The following is a 20,872-nucleotide window of genomic DNA, read 5'->3' on the forward strand; positions in this document are numbered from 1 at the left end:
CTACCAAATTATGTGGGTTTCCTGTTAGGATCTGTTTTTATTTTGCAGTCACATGGTGCATTTACATGTAACTAATTGCACATTTCTCCTCAGATAGTGGGAGATACGCAGGATCAATAGGGGTCCACAATTAATACCTCATAAAGTTAATCCAGTCCTGATAAAACCCCACATTTTTCATACCTCTTGTAAATGTAAATTTCATATTCAGATTTGGCAGCTATGGTTATACGGCTTTTATTTTGAAGGCCCATGTCGGATGTACTCTGTGTCATTTCCGGTACCTTGACGTAGCTGATCTTTGAGTTTGTGCGGGTTGGGGGCGGGGCGTGCTCGGTCGGTAACAGAGAGAAAGAGCCGAGGCAGCAGCGGTTGCGGACGGACGCCCTCGCTCGTCTACACTTCGTGTCTAGCGGCTTTTTCCCCAAATGGCAACGACGGCGGACGACCAGCGGGAACCGGCGGACGTCGCTGCGCTGTCGACACACCACGGCTGCCAGCACCACCACAACAACAACAGCAACAACAACAACAACAATAACAACAACAACAAAGACAGCGAGGCGGGAGAGAGCGCGACCTCCGCCACCGCCAGCACGACTGAACCCGGCGGGACGGCGTCGCAGAGCATCGGTAACGGCTCTGTCATCAACCCCAACGGCGGGAGTAACGGGAAGTGGGTCCGGCTGAACGTTGGCGGCACCGTGTTCCTCACGACGCGACAGACCCTCCTCAAAGAACAAACTTCGTTCTTGTACCGGTTGTGCCAACAGCAGGACCTGCACTCAGACACGGTGAGTGCCGCCCGGACACTTAAATCCCCGGTGAACGTTACTTCTCAACAGGCGGGAAAAAAAAAAAAAACAAAAACGACCATTTAGTCACAACACGGGCTTTACACGTGTCTGTGGCAGTTAGTAATAAGCTCATTCACTTTAGGGGGGAAAGCTTTAATATTCCTAAAGGCTTGTAAAGTTGTGTTTTGATATTTCTTAGCCAATTTATGTCTTAATTAACCAACATTTAATATTCCTTTTGAGAAAAGCCATCCCTTAAACATGGCTGGTAATGGCCTGACCCGAGGGGGCATGTGAAACTGACCCTTCTCTGGGTTTTTTAAATGGTGAGACACCACAATAACATCTTAAAAACATTCCTGTTGTAGCTCATAGTTTGTGGTTATCGAGCACTCTGGTGTATATTTTTTGTTTTTCATCTGTTGTAACTCTGAACCCTCCCAGATGCTGTGTAACATACATTTGTTGCATTCCTCTAAAATATCTCACCCTGATTTTGTTTCCACTGGTGTGGAAGGTGGATTTGCCCTAACATGGTTAAACGATTTGGCTGCAACATGTGTGCAGGTCTTGGCATGAAGTGAAGTCCATTTTGGTCTTGGTGATAGAAAAACCAGTTGTATATGTAATAAAAGCCAAATACAGAAATCACTGTCCCAAATTTGTGCAGTATGATTTTTTTAATTTATTTTTTTATCTAAGGATCATAGCAGCCTTTCAGGAACTAACTATATTACTTAGTATTATCTGTAAAGTGCACCATTCCCAAAACCCATTACTGCAACTCTGCTCTGCCCCAGAAATGCAAGCCTGTAGCTTCAGAGCAGGCATGGCCTTGTAAAATGACCAGCTGATATATGTGCAGTATTAAGCGCTCTCATTCCCTCTTTCATCCTCCCGCGTATGCGTGTGCGTTTGTCTCAGCATCATTCTGTGGCGTGAATGTAGCTCGAGTCAGATGGATGAACACGTGCCTCCTCTTCTGCGGGGAGCTGCACAGTCAGTAGCTGCTGTACAGCTGGCATCTTATGGAGAGAGAGAGAGAGACACATGTATTGTGTGTCTCCCAGTCACATGTAGGCTGAACACACTGTAAGGGCTGGCAAGACTCATAAATTATGCATATTTTCTATTATGCTGCAGCCTTTTGATATGTATGTGTGTGACAGAGAGTGAAAGGGGTTGGTCTTCCTTGCAGCCCGGACGCTACTGTAAGTTGGCATTTAGTTGCTGTCGGGTGAAAACCTCTCATCTCTAAAAATGTCGGCTCTTTTACCAACTGTAAGAATATTAGCCTTTCGGAGGGGATAATGTGGAGACAATATCTGATCGTGGCGATACTGTAGTTTCTGTATTTATCTATAGTTTGGACCGTTGTACAGTAAGCTTTTATGATATAGCATAGCAGAGTGCTGACAGGAAATGAGCAGAGAGAGAGAGAGAGGGGGTAATGACATTTAATAAAGGGCCCTGACTAAACTCAAGCCAGTGATGTTGCATGGTGAGCATCTTAAACCTCTAGGTCACCAACACACTGCAGAGATATTGATGTTTAGCTTTTTTTAAATGACTGGATTCAGTTTCTCAGATGTGAATAATTTCTGATTTTGTTGCTTCTTCTTTGATAGTAAACCAAAATACATATATGTTTTCTGGACTTTTCTTGGACAAAGCAAGACATTTCAAGTCGTCAGCATGGGCTCTGGGAACTAGTGATGGTGACTTTTCACTATTTGCTGATATTTTATTGACCAAACATAAAGGAATGAATGAGTAGATTGATCAACATTGAAAAGAGTCTTTAGTTAGAGCTCTGGAGAATCGGTTGAGGAACTGCTTATGGATAAAATAACCAAACAAGAATGTTTTTGGCTAATTCAATACATTATACACTGTCATATTTTATTTTGCAAAAATCATATAGAAATGCCTTATTGCTGTACTACAGCCCTACTCTTTAAATTTGCATCCTGGTGTAATACACCCAGAGATAATGAATCACAGTAAAAATTGATGGCAGAATATCTGGCACTTGACAAATTTATATCATCCCACAGTACTAACGGTCATACTGCGAAAATCCTAATCAGATTCAGCTCACCACCATGCGCTTGTAGGGATTCTCACAGTGTCACATGCCCATGCTTTACAGAAAGATTTCCCTCAGCTGAGGTGACAAAACCAGAAACAACCACCAAAATTGAAGTGAGGAGGTTTTTGCTCGACAACAGCGATGACTGTTCCCCTGCCGCACCGCTAGGCTCTTGTGTAAAGAATATTCCCATGTGACCTTCAGCCGCGACCTGACAGTAGCTCCCTCTGCACCGCCCGAAGACACACAGTCACACACTGAATCCCTCTGTCTCTCACACACACACACACACACACACACGTACAAACATACACCTACATCTCTTTACTTCTCTTATTCCTTCGTCGCCGCTCTTTCCATCCCTGTCATCATCGTCCTGTCCTCCCCTCATCCTTGCTCTCAGCAGCTGACTCACTCTGAATGCTCACCACATGTTTGTCCCTTTCTCGTCTGCACCTTTGTTTTTTTTATATATATATATATTTCTGCTATTTATCACAAACTCTTGAATCTCAAGAGACACAGAAAGAAACTTTAATTTTAGAGCTGGTTTTTGTCGGGCGTCTCGCACAGCAATCCTGAGTCAGTATTTAGACGCTAATAGATGGTACAGAATTTTGCTACTAGAGGGGAACAGGATTCAGGTTATCCACGTCTCATCTGTTGTTTGTTTTTAGGTGCTGTTGTTGTTAATGTGTGGCTGTGCGTAGTCATAACATTATATAAGATGCTAATGCTCCCTCACCGCTGAAACAAGGACAAATTCCTTTGTATTCTACACAGAGTCTGAGTTTTTCAAAGTCAAGAATGAAATAGTGGTCGCTGGAAGATTAAGGATTTTACGGGACAATAATATTTATGCTGCTGAGGTCGTCTCTCTGGTGCTCTGGCAGCCCAAAGGAGAGATGTGGTTTAGTTAGATCATCAGTGTGCGGCTAATTAATTCTGTTGTAAGTCACAAGAACAATTACAGCAGAAATGTGACATCACAATGTACAGGTTTTTTTAAACTTTGTTTTATTCAGCAGTTTTACCTTCAGAAGGCTCATGATGAATACAAACCATGTTCCTCTGAACCAATGATACCCGCTGAGCTTAACAGCTGGGAGTGCACACAAGCATGAATGATACAACAGATTGGTTGCACAGTTAACTGGAAACAAAATCTGTCACCCATGAATTCAGCATTGTCTAAAAGGCAACACAGATGCTGCTTTATGCTGCCTGCTGAGGGTGGGCCACTCGGCCGAATCACTACATCAGCTGACCACAGACATCACAGCACTGTAGATACTAGCTATGTAACAACAACCCGGCCAAACCCTTCAGATCAGTGTTGTTAAGGCAGAGTTGTGGCACATCACCTGAAATCAACTCAAATAGAAAACAAATACACTTTTATTAAAGAAAACACCGACCTTGAGGAAATAAAACCTGCCAATGTTGCTTTTGTTTAGACTGTCAACAACTAACTAAATGGATCACGAGACCAGACTGCTTACCAAATCCATGAGGAAACTCTGTCTTTGAGTCCTGCTGCTATTAAGTAACCAGTAAATTGAACACCTTGCAAAAATCCTGTCCTGAAATTTGATCTGGAAAAAAGTATGAAGTGTCCTTGAAGCAGTTCAGCCTGCATGTTTTCTTCTTACACTCAAGAGAGAATCTGATTTTATCCACACTGGAGTCTCCCTCTAATCTGCTGGCGTTGGTCTGTCTCTGCTCAGGGGTTCTGGGTTTAAACACACAAACACACACACACACACACACACACACACACACACACACACACACACACACACACACACAGAGACTGTCTGGCGGTGTATGACTGTTTTAATGAGATTACTGGCACTTCAGTTGCCCTACCCCCTCACCTAACCAAACCCAGGGCTCTCTGCTGTTAATACTACCCAAGCTGACTTCATGCCGTCCCAATCACATTATGTAGCTAAGATTCAGATTTGATACCTAGATGATGTGAGCTGTACAGGTGTAACAGGGGCGGCTGGTTGTGGACTGTAACCACATAATCCTATTATCACAGATTTGTGAATAAATTGTTTGATTCATATTAAATACCAAGAGGATTGTGCAGGTGGGGTTTGAATGGCCTGGAGTTGTGACTCAAGTTACCATTTGTTTTGTTTTTTGGCTTTAAAACTCAGCATGAATTCCACCAACATGCCTGGACTCGCTTTATCACCTTATCTGTGCTATGTCTGATATGAAGCATTGGCAGGGACCAGGAATATTGAAAAGAGCCAAGGTTTTTATTTGAATAAATAATACGGAGTTGTGTGGACTTGTCTCTTTGTTGCCATCAAGTAGCTTTAAGGCGACTTTTGTTTGGACCACACAATAAGACTTTGTTAGGTTAATCAAAAACATGAAAAAGGGGTCAGTGAAGTGAGCCCAGTACCGAACCACACAGGCTGCACGCTGTCATGCGCACCCTGATTGACAGGCACATAGCGAGGGCTGGTTGAGAGACTGACATAACAGGACCGGTAAAAACTTTATGGATTTTTTGATGGTCCGCCGCCTCACTGATGTGGCGGCCCACATGCATTTGTCCTGTATGGTTGGTGGCCAGTCTGACTGAAGGGTTTTGTAATATGTGGGTGGTGCATGTGTGAATATCAGTACGTAATAAGAATCTATCTAACTTAATGTTAGCTAGGTAAATCTACATTTCTGTCTCTCCCCCTCCCACCTTATCCGGGTGTCGTCATGTGTCTCCACTTTATCTCTCTTTTCAAATTAAAAGCCCTATGCAATTTGGTCGACCTTGATACTGCAGCTCCGCTCCACTAGATGATTCAGACGTCACTGGCGTAAGATGGCAGCAAGATTGGCGTATCTGGGATATTTTTTTTTTTTACAGTAGGACGAATAGGCGACACGTCATCCATCTCTATATACAGTCATTAGTGTGAAGTGGCAGGATGTCTCCTACATCAAAAATATCACCAACAATGAGAAGTTGGTCGATCAGCCAGACCATCTGTGATGCCGTGAATGATAAATTAGGCTGATCCCTAATTGGAAATTACACCCGTGTCCAGAGTTTTCTCACAACTGACCCCTTTTAGCTCAGAATTACATTGACAGGCCAAATATGTATGTCTGTAAATAATTTCAGCACCTACATTTTAATATATGCATATGAAATAGACACAATGCAAATCTAATATAGTAAGTCACTGTGGGACTCTATAGAAGCCACTTTGATATTCTGAAAATTAGAAATTAAATGTGGCAGAGCATGGCTTATTGTAAAGACCATTCGTCTACTCTATCTGATGAATAAGTTAATTAACCCAGATATAAAGCAACTGTGCTGAATTGAAATGCGCTGTGTCTAAGAACACACTGTGGCAGGCGATTCGATGCTCTTGCTAGTGCAGCACAAAAATGCTATAAAGAAGTAATGGACTTTAACTTCCCACCTCTCAGAAAACTTGGCTTCAGGTTTTCTAAATATTTATCTAAATCCTTGACAAAAGGAATGAAATACGATTTTTTCCATGGTTACCTTGCCAGAATTTTACAATAAGCATAAGACAAGCTTGGATTGATAGTTGAATAGATGAATATTGATTAGATGAGAGTTGGTGAGTTGGTGTGATGTTGAATCAACCAGAAAATTGAACGACTGCCCTAGTTTCTCTTGAATGGTAAATTGTTTCCAAATGAAGCTGCAGAAGTTGAAAGCTGCTTATAGAGGAATTGGATCAAATCAAAAACTCAGTAGATGATACACAAAACAAAAACATTTTGCAATGTTATGTATTTCTAGTATCAGTCAGCTGTAATGTTCACACATGCTCAACCCAGCAGCACATTGTAGGCAGGCGTGTGTGTGTGTTTTGAGAAGTCAACAGGGCTTTTGTTTGGTTATTGGTGATAGCCCGGGGGATGTACTTACCTCTACAGGGTGATGTTGTGGAGTTGCATCAAATTTCCCTGAACAAATGCTCTGTAAACCATTAACTCACCAACTAGTGTCCCCGTCCTCTTGACAACTGGAAATATTATCTTGTGAGCACAATGAATCCCAAATATGGACAAAGACCTGACCGTTTAAACTCTGAACTACCCACAGGTTGGAGCATCTTTACTGGCTCATTGGTGATTAATGTTGTCAGGCTTCCTGGGATTTAATATTTCACTTAGAGAGCAGCATATAGCTTCAGTAGACTGTTACAACAAGCAGGTGCAGAATATATACACGATGCTGTCATACTGTAGGGAATTTGCTTTGGTAAATGTAAATAATCTGTGGGTGAATTGAAGAGAAAAGAGATTAAATGATTATGTTGACATTATTATGTTGCGTTATTGTTCAGTCTCTAGTGCAGAGAAGCAAAAAAGACGAGAGCTAGAGGGTGGAGAGTGACACGAAGGAGCTTGCAGCCTGAATTCAACCAATTGTTGAATAGTACAGTATTGTGATTAAGCCCATCTAACGGATTAATTTAAAGTCAATGTCCTGCAGCTGCAAATGGGTCTGTCACAATGAATAACTACTGTGTGTGTGTGTGTGTGTGTGTGTGTGTGTGTGTGTGTGTGTGTGTGTGTGTGTTTGTGAGAGAGATGCCATGGCTCTGACACATTCAGGAGGCTTTTCCCCAGTGTTGTCATGCCCACACTGTCAAGTCAAGTCACGTCGATGAAGCGTCGGTCTGTCCTCCACTGCAGCTCTGTGTGTGTGTGTGTGTGTGTGTGTGTGTGTGTGTGTGTGTGTGTGTGTGTGTGTGTGTGTGTGTGTGTGTGTGTGTGTGTGTGTGTGTGTGTGTGTGTGTGTGTTGCAGCCACAGCCGTTCCACACGCTAATCACTGTGATTTTTCAGGGCGGACACACGAACACGCACAGTGCTGCATTTATACAAGCTGCCTATTGGTCTTCAAATCCCATCCCTCCATCCTCCTTTTTGTGTCTGGCTTTGTCGTCCTCCGTCTGTATGGCACTGTCCCTTTATGCTTCTTTGTGTATGTGCATGTGCGTCGGCCCTTCATCTCTAATTGGGGATGCCACGAGAACCGATACTGATTCTGAAAATGTGACGGTACTTGTTTTTCTGCAGTACTGCGGGTACTGAAGATGTTGTAGGTACTGGAGATGTGATTCTTCTGGGACTGACGAAGTCGGTATAATAACTCTACAGGTGTCCTAGTTTGACATCAAAACTGAAGAGAAGAAGAAGGCAGGCACAGTAAAGGATAACAAACACGTGGAGAACAGAGTTGTTTGAGTGTACAGAGATGTTTTGTATTTGATGCAGATAATCAGAAACAACAGTGTGACAGAACATTTCAAATGAAAGGAGGAAACACCTCAATCTCATCTAAGCAGCCCAAAGACAGATACCCAGGTCTGTACTCAGAATTCAGAGTTTCAGTCGTTAACTTTATATTACTATTATATTATCTATATTATTAACAACGTGTCAAAATGTTCATGTGCTGAAATGTTACCATTATTGTTTGGGAATGGTGACAGCTGTTGTAGCACAGAACGTTCACAAAGGCTAACGTTAGCTTGTTTAGGCTAACACAACAATATGCTCACAGCGTTAGTAGGCTACTTGCATAATACCTGTGAGAATATAATGCTAAATCCAACTTGTATTACATTAATTATAAGCAATATGGCAGCGTGATTAATATGATGTTGTGTTTGTTTATAAATGGACTAACAGCCGCTAGTGTCTGATGAGCCGTATGTTCTGCTCAGGAGAGTGACATCTAGTGGTAAAATTCAGTATACTGGTCCGGTCCAGTGTTTGGCTTAAAATCAAACCAAAATTTTTACACTGGCCAGACTCAAAGAGATGAGTGTCGAGGACAAAGTGATTCTTCCTGTATAAATTGGGCTGACAACACGGCGTCCATCATGGAGAATTTTTTTTTTTTTCTCTTGCTGCTAGCACAACATTCCTGTTCTCCCGACTCTGATTTCTTTTGAGATTACTTCTCTTGCTAATCTGACGCACAGGAGACGATGTGTTAGATCTTATCATATGGGACGTGGATGTAGGTGATGATGTTTTACTGACAAACAGAATTTCTACTTTGAAAGGGAGGAGGTGTGTTATTGCTTTTCCTGTTTCTAAGTTTGTGTGTGAAGTTCTTGAGTTCCTAGTTGCCGCTTGCTAATTTCAAATGAGCGAATCACTAAATCTGGATGCACTATTAAAGCCTAAGAAATGTAAGGACTTCAGTAATGTCTGCTTGTTGGGAAAATCTGTGGTGCTGCTGATGAGCAATAAACTATGTAAACAGGAAGTCACTGTAGCATAACTTCCAGAAATTCTGTTCTAGCAGGGCAAAAGATTTATCAAACTTTAGTGAGTGAGTGAATGAGTGGAAGACTATGCTAAATTAGCTTCTTCATAAGGGCATTCAGCAAAAGATCATTGGCATAATGTTTTGTAATTTCAGGTCTATTGTGTTTTTTTTAGTGAAATGTAATTTAAGCAATTTATGAAGCGTCAATTCAGACGTGTCAACTTTATTACCTCTTTTACTTGCAACGCTCGTATGTTAGTAAGATAACATTTTTGTCAGTTAAGTTTGCTCGTTTAGCTACGCAACAGTTGAACCAGCTACTGGGTGTTTTTATTGTAGTGATGGATAAATGTCCACCTTGTTAACACTTAAGTTATTACTAGGCTAAGTTTACAAAGAGACGATGAAAGACAGTGATGATATCGGCCCAGCACCGGTCGCTCTCCATGCTTCTCCGAGCAAACACATTCCCAAGGGCTCCGGGTAGAAATTCACACCTCAGGGTGGCCTCATAGTCTCTCCCTCCATCAGGAGACGAGGAGGAAGAGGAGGAGGAGGAGGAAGAGGAGGAAGTGACTGACTAAGTGAACTGTAAACTGGTTGTAATCCAGCTTGTGTATTTACACAACTGTACAGTAAACCTCGAGCTCTCAGGTAGGAACTGATAATATTGCAGATCCCAAATAAACAAAGTGGAATTTGCATAAACAACCCAAAAGTCCATTGAAGCCTGTTAAATATTTGAAAAGCAGCTGTAAATACTAAGCAAGTGCTCCCTGCAGCCGTCAAAAATACACCACCAGACGGGACCGGGAATGTCAGGTACATTTGTAGTATTTGTGTGGATCCAGTTTTTGAGGTTATGGTCAAGTGACAGTTACAGTTAGGCTGAGCAGCACTGTTCACGGGGATGAGTAAGGACCCGTTAATAGAAGCGCTAACATACATATGTACAAGATGCCGCTGGAGGCTCAGTTTGTCCATTGCCGCTTCAGCAAACAGCCATAAAAAGATTCAGTCATGTGAAGAGAATAGGTTCTCTCTATGAAGCTGAACATCATCTTCTTGCTCTTTGACTCTGTGTGTGTATATCTATCCTTTCCAATCCAGTCCTGAGGCTCAAAATGTTAACGCACATGCCACCGGCCGAACGGTGGTTGTTGGTCGAGGAAACACTCGTGTCAGAAGGAAATAATTGTGCGACGGATTTCACTTTATCACCGAAAAAGCATGCAGGTTTTTTTTTTAGTTTTTTTGAGTTGTTCACCTGGTTGGTTTGCAGTAATTAAAGTGAACTCTGGGACTTACCAGTGTGGATGGCAGAGTCGGTTTTCAAGTGTTGTCTGAGTCTATCCAGATAATATAACACGCTCTCTGCCTATCCTGCTTCTTGTCTCTTCAACCCATTGAACCAAGTGTTAATGACACGTAATCAGTAGATGCAGCCGATGTTCCTTTTTCATACAGCTCCCAACCATTCCTCCTCTTTTATTCCCCTCTGTGTCCCTGTGCTTGAATCTCTTAAAGGCCTGAATGTTTTTCTATAGATTTCCCCAGCAGTGGTTCTTTTGTGAAACCAGCTCTAAAAGCGGACTCTGCTTCAAGCGATCATCACGAGGAGAAGCAGGGGGGAGGATATGTGTGTGTGTGTGTGTGTGTGTGTGTGTGTGTGTGTGTGTGTGTGTGTGTTGTAGGGGTAGTAGTCATGACATAACAGTCAAAACAGCCAGGGAGGCTTGGCAGAAGTAGCCTGTAGGTGGTAGAGAAGCGGGATGTCGACACATGTGTGGTAACAAAAGTAGACAACAAATGGTCTGAAGCGCCAGAAAACCAGTAACTCCTTTGTCCAGCTACAGAAAACTGTTGTGGCAGGACGATCTCAAGGGAAATGCAAATGGCGGCGTTGAATTTGCAACAGGAAGCTTAATGGAAAGTTAGGAGAAAACAGAATGGTTGTGTCATTCTAAAGACGTGAATAGTTTTCGTCCTCAACAACAATAAAGTACCACGTCATCCCAACACCAGCAGAACCACTCTACAGGGGACTTTTATTTTGAAGAGAAACTCATCTGCAATGCGTCTTGCTCACGTACTTCTGGTCTGGGCAGCCAGTTCTGCATACTTAAGATGAAAATAGCCAACCAGGATGTGTGTGTTTTTTGTTTTTTTTTTCTTTCTCCAGCTCGTGAGCTTTCATGTCTAAAAATAGTTGATATATTACAAAAGGGGACCGTTGCTTGAGGAAGGAATATTTGAGAAATACCAGTATGCATACATGTAAAAAATAATGCACCACAAAAAGTTGTCCTGAGTTCCTTTTAACTAATTACAACATAACTTAAAATAGAATAACATTACACTGAATACTACCCTAATTCAGGCCAATAAAAAACGCTCCACGGTTCATAAGTAAAAACAATAATCTAACTACATGTACTTTAAGATGTGATGATGCTATAATGGACAATGTTTTCTTTTCTCTCTCTCTCTCTCTCTCTCTCTCTCTCTCTCTCTCTCTCTCTCTCTCTCTCTCTCTCTCTCTCTCTCTCTCTATCTCTCCTCTGTAACAGGATGAGACAGGGGCCTATGTGATCGACAGAGACCCCACCTACTTCGGTCCCATCCTCAACTACTTGCGGCACGGCAAACTAGTCTACAACAAGGAGCTGGCGGAAGAAGGTCTCACACTTTGACTGTGATAGACCGGGGTGCAGGAGTTTTTTTGGGTTACGTCGAAATAAGGAAAATCCTAGAAAGTACTGTGTGTTGTCATTTCTCCTTTAGTGTCTCTAAGCATTTTTAGTTTGTAGTAAAAAAGAAAACACACATACACAGATGTGACTATGAGTGGGTGAATGATAGTGAGCAGAGAAGCAAAGAGAAACATGGTGAATAAACAGGTTAAATAGTTAAAATAAGGGATAAACTGCTAAAATATCTGAAAGTCGTAGCTACATAGTTGAAGTACATCCACTTGTATATCCTGTATGCACTGAGTTGTGTGTTGTTCTTTTGTTACAAGGCGTCCTGGAGGAGGCCGAGTTTTACAACATCACGCCGCTCATCAAACTGATCAAGGAAAGGATCGTGGAGAGGGACTCCAAAGCCACGCAGGTATACACAGAGCCTGTCCACGTGTTTTCATCCCTCAGCGTGTAATGTTTTCACGTTGTCCGGTCAGGTCACTGTGACCTCACAAAAAAAAAAAAATTTTTTGACCTTAACTACATGTTCATAAAATAGCGATGACAGTGATGACATTTTAATATCCGAACGGTCAAAGGTCAACTTCACTGTGGCATCTTAATGTTCTGCCGTTATTCAACACTGTAACTCGGGAACAGACGGCGAGATCGAGACCATATTTCCTGCAACCTGACTGGTTGTTATGATGGAGGAGTTTGCCGCTTCACTCTGAGCTGTCGGCTCCAACAGTCAGTGATCGTCTAAACAAATACACTACATCATGTTCAAGATAATATTCTTAAACCATGTTACATTGCATCTGGCGGTTCTAATATGTACTAAGTATTGCGATACTTAAACGTCTGCACAGACACACAAATATACTATACACACACACACACACACACACACACGCCATTATGGGCTAAGTGCAGTGCCTCTCAGTCATTTTCTCTTTGTCAGTGATTTCACCCTCCTGTGCTTCTCTAAAGCGAGAGCCCTGCTCTACATGAGGCTTCTCATCTGCTGCTTTCTTTCCTTTTCTCACGATGGTTGTGCTCACTCTTACATAATCCCACTGCCCTCTCAAACATACACCCACTTTCCCTGCGTTTTACTGTACTCCACTGGACCTGCTGCCATTTGCCTGCGGTTAAATATTGTGCAATGGAATGAGAAAGAGAAGCGCTGGTTTTTTTTTTTTCTTGTCGTGAGCCCACAGCTGCTGCATTTTATTTTGTTTCTTCATGTCATGTTGCAAAGGGTTAGTCAAGACGGGTAAATATATTTGCAAGAAGTGACCTAGTATCAGCTTTGTAAAGGTTCATCGACCAAAAGGCAACTGGTCACCGAGTGCCTGGTTTGTTGTTTTTGGGCCTCATGGATGTGTTGACCTGAATTTCATTAACCCCTCAGTTCACAGTGAAGCGATACGCGATGTTGTTTTCTCTCTCTGAGGATGGTCGTACCCTCCTTTTTTTTTCATCCGTCCTCCTCACCCCCTCCTCTTCTCTCGTTCCCCAGCAGGTGCCCCCCAAACATGTCTACCGGGTGTTGCAGTGTCAGGAGGAGGAGCTTACCCAGATGGTCTCCACGATGTCGGACGGCTGGAAGTTTGAGCAGGTCAGCGTGCGCGCCTGCAGAAAGCCCCGCACCGGACTGCTCTGGACTGTGGGTTGGACTCACGCTGCTGCTGACCCTTCAATCTTGACCCTTGGCCTGACCCCTTGGCCCTGACCTGAGCCCTGCTATCTGCACTCCCGACTAAAATACACTTTGCCCCTTGTCTAGCTCTCAATCCAATGACCTTTAAACAGTAGATTAACCTAATGAGTCCACGTGAGCTTTAACTACAGATAGTCCCAATAAGACTTTAAGGTTCTCCGCGCTCACTTGTGAGTACGTAAAGATGTTGGGCCGCTGCCGGCGCCTCACCCAGCCAGATAGGGCCCATCCCCCGCAATGGTGCAGTCCGAAAAAGAGCACAGCGGTCGGGTGGGTGCGGCCTGGAAATAGTAGCACCGTCACTGTCACTTTTGTTCCGGTTTAAAACGAGTGTCTGTTGCTGTTCGATTTAAACAAAAACAACAACAATCTAATTTATTTAGGTATCCAGTGTCTATTAATATTAATGAACTGCACTATAAATTACAGGATTTTGATATGTTTAATGACACAGGTGGTGTGTTCACAGTGTCAGAAACATAATAAATACATAAATAAGTCACAAACTCATTAGTCAAATTAAGGTGTCTGTTGTGGAAACTTTATTGACTATCTGAGCTGATGCCCAACAACATCTCTTATGCTTTCGCTCACTACATTTGGATGGTTTCAGTCAGAGATATTACACCAGACTGCACTGGAAATTAAACAATAAGTCGATTTAATTGAGTAAACGAGCAACAGAAAAGTCAACACTGCAAAAAAATTCACAGGTTTGAACTTCTCAAATTTTAATCTTCTTAAATTTTTAAATCTCCTGTTATTCATTTTTTGTGTGTGTGTATGTATATTTAAGTGGCAGAACAGAGCGAGATACTAACTACGTTACTCAGTGAAAATGGAAAATTATATTGATCGATAATGTCAGTGATAGGCAGAAGTCTTTCGGTGTTAACATCATGTTTTAAGGTGAAGGACTTTAATTCATTAGTGGCCTCTCCAGGAGTGACACTCGGACTTCTCTCTCAGAGCCTCGTGGAGTAATAATAGCTCAGCTTATTCACACTGAAGCCTAGAAATCACATTTAGTCCCCCGCCCCCTCACCCCCCCTCCCCCGCCTCACCCACTGCTTTGGCACCAAGCTCCACTGCATGCTGCACAGCTAGCTATGATTTCCTGCAGAAGCTGACCCACAGTTGTTTTGCTGACCCCACAAGTAAAAGATGCTTCTTGTTGAGTCCACTGTTGAGTGTGTAACTGCAGGCTGTCTGCTCTGCTGCCCCCCCCCACCCCACCCCCACCACCCACCCGCCCACCCACCATGCATGAGCACAAAAATCTTTCCTCGCTTTAGTTCGGGACTTCAGCTTCTCCCACTGTCTGTGTTTTCTCTGCCGTAGATCTCTAACTGTTCTTGACACTCACTCGCTCTGTCTCTGTCCCTCTCTCCTCTGTATATCTCTCTATATCTGTGTGTGTGTGTGTGTGTCGTGTCCGTCCCCCCCCCCCCCCCCCCCCCCCCCCCCCCCCCGTTTTCTAGATGGTGAACATCGGCTCGTCGTACAGCTATGGCACAGAAGACCAGGCTGAGTTTCTGTGTGTCGTGTCCAAGGAGCTTCACACACCCGGATCTGGGCTAGGTACAGAGCAGAGCCACAAAACTAAGGTAAAACTCTTGTTTCTCCACACACACACACACACACACACACACACACACACACACACACAAATGTATGTTCAAAGACTTGCTATGGGATCAAGCTGCTAGGCTGAGTGTCCATGTGTGGTCCTTTTCCTTTTCTTTTTGTACGTGTCCATTCTGTTTTGTTGTTGTTGTTGTTGTTGTTGTGTGTGTGTGTGTGTGTGTGTGTGGTGTGTGTGTGTGTGTGTGTGAGAGAGAGAAGGGGGGTATCTCCTCTCATTGAAGCGGGTGCGAATGTGCTTTGATCCTGCGCTCTCTCCACTGAAAGCTCCAAATGTCACTCGCCTCAAAATGTCATTCACAAACACATTCACGCCATCATTCACACAGCTCTCCCTCTCTTTCCTGCTATTATCGATCTGTCACTTTGTCTTCCTGTCTCTCACTCACACTATCGGTCTCTCCTCTCTCTATCTCTCATATGGATATATAAATATATATCTGTCTGTGTATTTACCTCTCAGCCTCTCACTGTCCGCTCACTGACACTCATCAGCGTGTTCATTTTTTTGTCGTTTTCTGTCTTTTTCTTTTTTTTTTTTTCTTTTGTGTTTTTCCCCTCCGCCCTTCATGCTGAATGAAGCCGGCGGAGATGCAGGAGGAGGAAGCAGCGAAGGATGAGGAGGAGGAGGAGGAGGGAGGGAGAGATACCACACCAAATGAGTGGCTTAGAGAATGAGGGAGTCATGTTTCTTTGTTCCAAAGAAAGGCGGGAATGGGTGAGGACCTGTGTGATAGATGTGCTAGTGGGTAGACCTTGTAGATTTTAGTGTGTGTGCGAGCGTGCGTGTGTGTGTGTGTGTGTGTGTGTGTGTGTGTGTGTGTGTGTGTGTGTGTGTGTGTGCGTGTGTGTGCGAGCGTGCGTGCGTGTGTGTGCGTGCGTGTGTGTGTGTGTGTGTGCGAGCGTGCATGATGTCTACAGAGATCCGGGGTGTTTCATGGCACTGTATTGAGTATGACCTCCAAGCTGTCCCTGTTTTTCAGCAGTAAAAAAAAAATAATAATCCCGAAACATAACAGAGATTCTCTGCAGCTCAAACGCGGCTTTGTGTTTAACTTATGACTTTGAGACTCATGGGAAATGTTGTTTTCTACACCAGCAAAATAATCTTTATTTCATCTGTGTTAAATTATGCAATAAAGGAATTTGACTCGCCAGCGAAAGTAGAGTAGGAATGCTCTATGAGAAAATACATGAGCTAGCCAATGCAAGTGTAGAGGTGCTAGCAGGGCGTCAGGTGCTTACATTTGTAACATCAAGGTAGGGGTGAACAATTAATCAAAATATTGTTCAAGAAAGCAGAAAGCCAAGTGTAATATCCAAATCGCAAGAGCTGCATTTTTCTGTTAAAGGTAAAACGTGTCACAGCCGTAAATGAAGCATTGTGGTGTTAGAGAGATGCCCGGCCATTAAAGCGTATTCTCCACACATGAGGGAAGATGCTTGTTTGTTACAGGCCCCAACAGAAATCACATCATCATCATTTTAATATTTTTTTTTAGTAAAAATGAAATGTAAAATCTCAGTATCTGTTAAACTACAAAGAGTGAATTGCAGTATTCTGCAGCCCAGTACTGTGCTTTTATTTTGAAGGGGCTACACAGACAGAGCTGTTGTTCTTGTTTGTTTTTGTGGCTCATAAAATGTTAATATGACAATTTTAAGACGGTTGTATAAAAGATGAGTAACACTGAGTTATTTCCCGGCCCTACTGATGACGTCAATTAATTCTGTTAGCTACGTAAAGGCAGAGAAATATCACTGTTATTCCGGTCACAACCCTGCGGTCTTGATACTGTGTGCTGATAAACTCTGCTAATGAACCAGGCTGAGCTGTAACAACCGCCGCCATCTTTTCCTTCCATTGTCCGTTTTTAACAGCGGATGTGTCCTCTGTCAGTCTAAAATCTAAAATCCCATCTAATGAAATACTTGGCGTACATCGAGAATTTTGCCAATTGACCATGAAATGAAATTGTCGCTTTCCCGTGCTGTTTTGTCATAATGACCTGCACCAGCTTGTGCACACGCACGTGCTCGAGTCTGGTCCAGCGGTGACCCGACACATCCTTAACGGATATTGATCGGGCACTGTGTTTCTCTGGGCTCTCGTTACCAGTGCTGTGACATGAAATATCCCTGACCTTCCAGTGCAGCAGTAGTGTTAGATGTCCTTCTCAGTGTGTGTGTATACATGCTGTATATACAGTCTAAGTGTAGAGTCACACACACACACACACACACACAGATACACCCATGATGCACACACACATACAAAGACATTTAAACGTGAATTCAAGTAAATGTCAGGGACACACATACACACTCACACACACACACACACACACAAAAAGACATGTAATAAGTGGTTAAGACATGGCTGTGTATGTTTTTGTTGATGTTGAGCCATTATGTACGTCAGTGAAGTCATTTTGCTCCCATTCTGTCACCATTTTCATCACCATTATCACCATCATCACAGCCAAACTTAGACTGTATAACAGTGTTTTATTTATCTAATTATTTATTTATTTATTTATTTATTTATAGATTTCTATGAATCTGCATTTTCCTAAAGTCTCTTTTCTTTCATTTCACAGCTTTTCCAGATTCATGGGTCCCGGATGTAAAAACTACAAGAATTTAAGTTATTTTTTTCTAGGCTTATTACGACATTCTGAACATGGTGTGTTTGTGTGTTGTGTCAATGGACAGTCATCAAAACAGACTTGTAGCATTGTTCTCAGTTCGTCAATTAGAAAGAAAATCAAATGACCAAAAAGCAAAAAGAAGAAAAAGTCGCAGTTGCAGCAAAATTCATCAGAAATATTTTTCAGTGATTTTTATTAGTAGAAATAATCATGTGTGCAAATGTGATATTGCCAAGGGCGGTAGTGGAGCTTAGTAAATTATTACCAAAGATCCAGATTAAAGCTGGCTGAACCAAGGTGCTTAACCAAAATATGACGGAGGATTTAAAAACCTGCCTGAAGAAAATTGACATGTTGCTGCGTGACTGTGATCTGACAGGCAGCGGATGGTGCAGAAGGATCATCTGTGTCGCGCCGTTTTGGATTATCACACTTCCTAATGTTAACACAGCTGGCCATGAAGCATCCGTCGGTTCATCAGAATTAAACTTAAAATTTCCTTCCCGGTGATGGATGCAGTTGTTCCTCCAAACTGAACTGTTACTGAAGACTTTTATTGCTGTAGTCCTGTAAAATCAATTGGCTGAGAAACAAACACTGCACTGATCCCACCAGCTGCTAACTGGGAACATTTTAGCAAACACCAACTTTACTTCGTTGTTAAGCTTGTTGGAAATAATGTTGGTAACTTAGTTATTTGTTGCTCTCGGTGTGATCGCGGGTTAACGCTGGTTTGATCTCATTGTATTCGACGTTAGCTTGGTTGGCTTTGAATTGACAGATGGAAATAAGTGTAGCTGGAGAAAGATAAAGACATCTGTTGAGGTGAAGGATATGTGTGCCATTATTCACTGGTCACCTTACAAAGGCTTCATCTGGCTCCAGCAAGACTGTCAAAGACTGCAAGAGAGAGTCACTCCAGCAGAGCTCAGAGCAGGAACACACACACACACACACACACACACACACACACACACACACACACTCTCTGCACCAACACTGATACACACCTGCATCACCTCGTGCCGGTGCATGCTCAGCAGCAGCATCATCAGCAGTGGCGTCGTCTCAGTCTGTCGCCCTGGCTGGGATCCAGAGCCAGCTTTGGCTCCGGCTGACAGAGAGATGTTGGCGTGAGTCAGGAAAGACTCAGAGAAGGGAGAGAGAGAGAGAGAGGGAGAGAGAGAGGGAGGGAGAGATCAAACTGAGGAGGAGAGGTGAATCACCATTTTGTAGTAGTGATAGTCGCTGTGTCCTCCTTCTGTATTTGTTTGTTGAGGTAAAGAACTCATACCATCAACTCTCATAGTGGACAGAACTGCCGCAGTGCAGGTGTATGATTGAAAAGGTTTATAAGGAAGCTGTTACTTAGACAACACGTGACTTTTAACAGCCTCTGCTGGCAGATTATAGGAACTGCACCACAGATATAATTTGATTCCCCCCTGCACAAGTCTGTGGCGCAACCCCTGACAGCAGTTTGTAACGGCGTGTGATGAAAATGAAGTGTGAGAGAATTCATTTCTAGGTGTCATTCGGCAAATATTCCTCCCACAAGTTTTTTTGGCAGCAATCTGGAGGTGTGGTCGTTGAATACAGGAAAATAAAGGGTTATATACAATTTCTTAAAAAATAACAGGGTGTTCAGATTTATCAGCAGGTCATAAAATGTGTAAATACGCATCTAGCCTATAATACGTCTACAATAGCCCAGTGTCATGTCATAGCTTATCAGACAACATTTAACCAAATAAAATATAGGAAACACACTGTAGAACAGATGGCAACATGGAAATGGGGCGGCGTTTTGGCTTTGTCTTTTTGAAGCGTTTCTCGGAGGCATAAATAACTACAACAACCGAGTTAAAACTACAGTGGTCGGAGCCAAACAACCAGTTTACATTCCCAGTTCAAGTTAGCCATGTTTAGCCAAATTAGCTATAACAGCTGTGTAGATAAACGGCTTTCAAACTTCCTGTAACGCACGACAACAGCAGCGCCATCTTCATTTATAAGTTCATTTCCTTAACACAGCACAGCACTGAAAAGTTTAAGCTAACGTCAGTCAAACATGGACGGATAGTGCAGTTACTTTGGCTCCGCCCACCGAGGTTTACCGCCACCACAGAGATTATTTCTACCTCTGAGACTCCTGCGGCCGTAATGAGAGTTGGACGTCACCAGCTTATGTCTGACCGCCTAACATTGACCGACCGGCGACGTGCTGAAAACACACAAACACTGTTTTACACAGGCAATAAGCAGTTAACAGTCACAATGTGAGACAATCGAGATTTAAGATCATGGTTGGGAACTTTTTTTTTTTGGTAACATTTTGATAATTAAATCAGAAAAAAAAAATAGGCTGCAAATACAATATTGCGTGTTTGTGTGTGTGCGTGATTAAAACACAGCGTCTCGTCCATTTATAGCATTAAATAGAAACAGATATCATGGACCTTGTAGGATCCTTGCAATACCTTTATTAGCTGGATTAGGAGAATACAATAAATGTTAGAATAGTGAAGATACAGTTACTCATCATGCTTATGATAATCATAACAGTGATATTAGCAGGAGGGAGAAGACTGACAGAGACACAATTATGTTCATTGTTTTGTTACTTCAGCTTTATTTTTCTTTTCTTTTATTTTTGTGTGACTATTTCAACTTGGATCATTCGGTGCCTTGAGTTCAAGCAGCAAAACTGGCGTCTAAAAACCGACATGACACAATGATCATTGGAGTTATTAAATGCATTTTATTTTTTTTTATTTTATTTTTTTTAAATCAATTTTAATATTTTAATCAGAAAAAAGTGTAGTTTACAGCCTCACTTAGAGTCCAGTCCAGGTTATGTATCTGTGTAAATTTCTTCACGTACATATTTGTTCTGAGAAGTTTTATCTTTCAGTTGTTCAAGCAGAGATAAAGAAAGTTACACACACTGAACATGACGTGATGCTGTTCGAAGGTTTTAGCTG

The 20,872-nt window shown here is 42.6% G+C and overlaps 1 protein-coding gene across 6 annotated transcripts; it reads left to right on the forward strand.

Annotated features, from left to right (window-relative positions):
* The first annotated feature begins 336 nt into the window (after window positions 1–336).
* On the forward strand, window positions 337–20,802 carry kctd17 (potassium channel tetramerization domain containing 17). Of its 6 annotated transcripts, none has more exons than XM_056366086.1 (7): window positions 337–794; window positions 11,754–11,862; window positions 12,206–12,297; window positions 13,393–13,539; window positions 15,075–15,200; window positions 15,820–15,955; window positions 17,838–20,802. In XM_056366086.1, the coding sequence occupies exons 1-6, from the start codon at window positions 429–431 to the stop codon at window positions 15,913–15,915; spliced, it is 936 nt and encodes a 311-aa protein (XP_056222061.1). In that variant the 5' UTR covers window positions 337–428; the 3' UTR covers window positions 15,916–15,955; window positions 17,838–20,802. The 6 variants fall into 6 exon arrangements, with proteins under 6 accessions (XP_056222061.1, XP_056222063.1, XP_056222062.1 ...); XM_056366088.1 differs by having other exon boundaries at window positions 13,393–13,491; XM_056366087.1 differs by having other exon boundaries at window positions 13,396–13,539.
* Window positions 20,803–20,872: the final 70 nt, after the last annotated feature.

This window comes from Seriola aureovittata, chromosome 21, assembly GCF_021018895.1.
Source record: "Seriola aureovittata isolate HTS-2021-v1 ecotype China chromosome 21, ASM2101889v1, whole genome shotgun sequence".
NCBI lineage: Eukaryota > Metazoa > Chordata > Actinopteri > Carangiformes > Carangidae > Seriola > Seriola aureovittata.

What these genes read in the sequence shown, in the direction of transcription:
- kctd17 (XM_056366086.1), top strand. Translation starts at nt 429, where the DNA reads ATGGCAACGACGGCGGACGACCAGCGGGAACCGGCGGACGTCGCTGCG. An exon ending in AGGACCTGCACTCAGACACG is followed by an intron (nt 795 to 11,753) that starts GTGAGTGCCGCC and finishes CCTCTGTAACAG; the next exon opens with GATGAGACAGGGGCCTATGT. An exon ending in GCACCGGACTGCTCTGGACT is followed by an intron (nt 13,540 to 15,074) that starts GTGGGTTGGACT and finishes CCCGTTTTCTAG; the next exon opens with ATGGTGAACATCGGCTCGTC.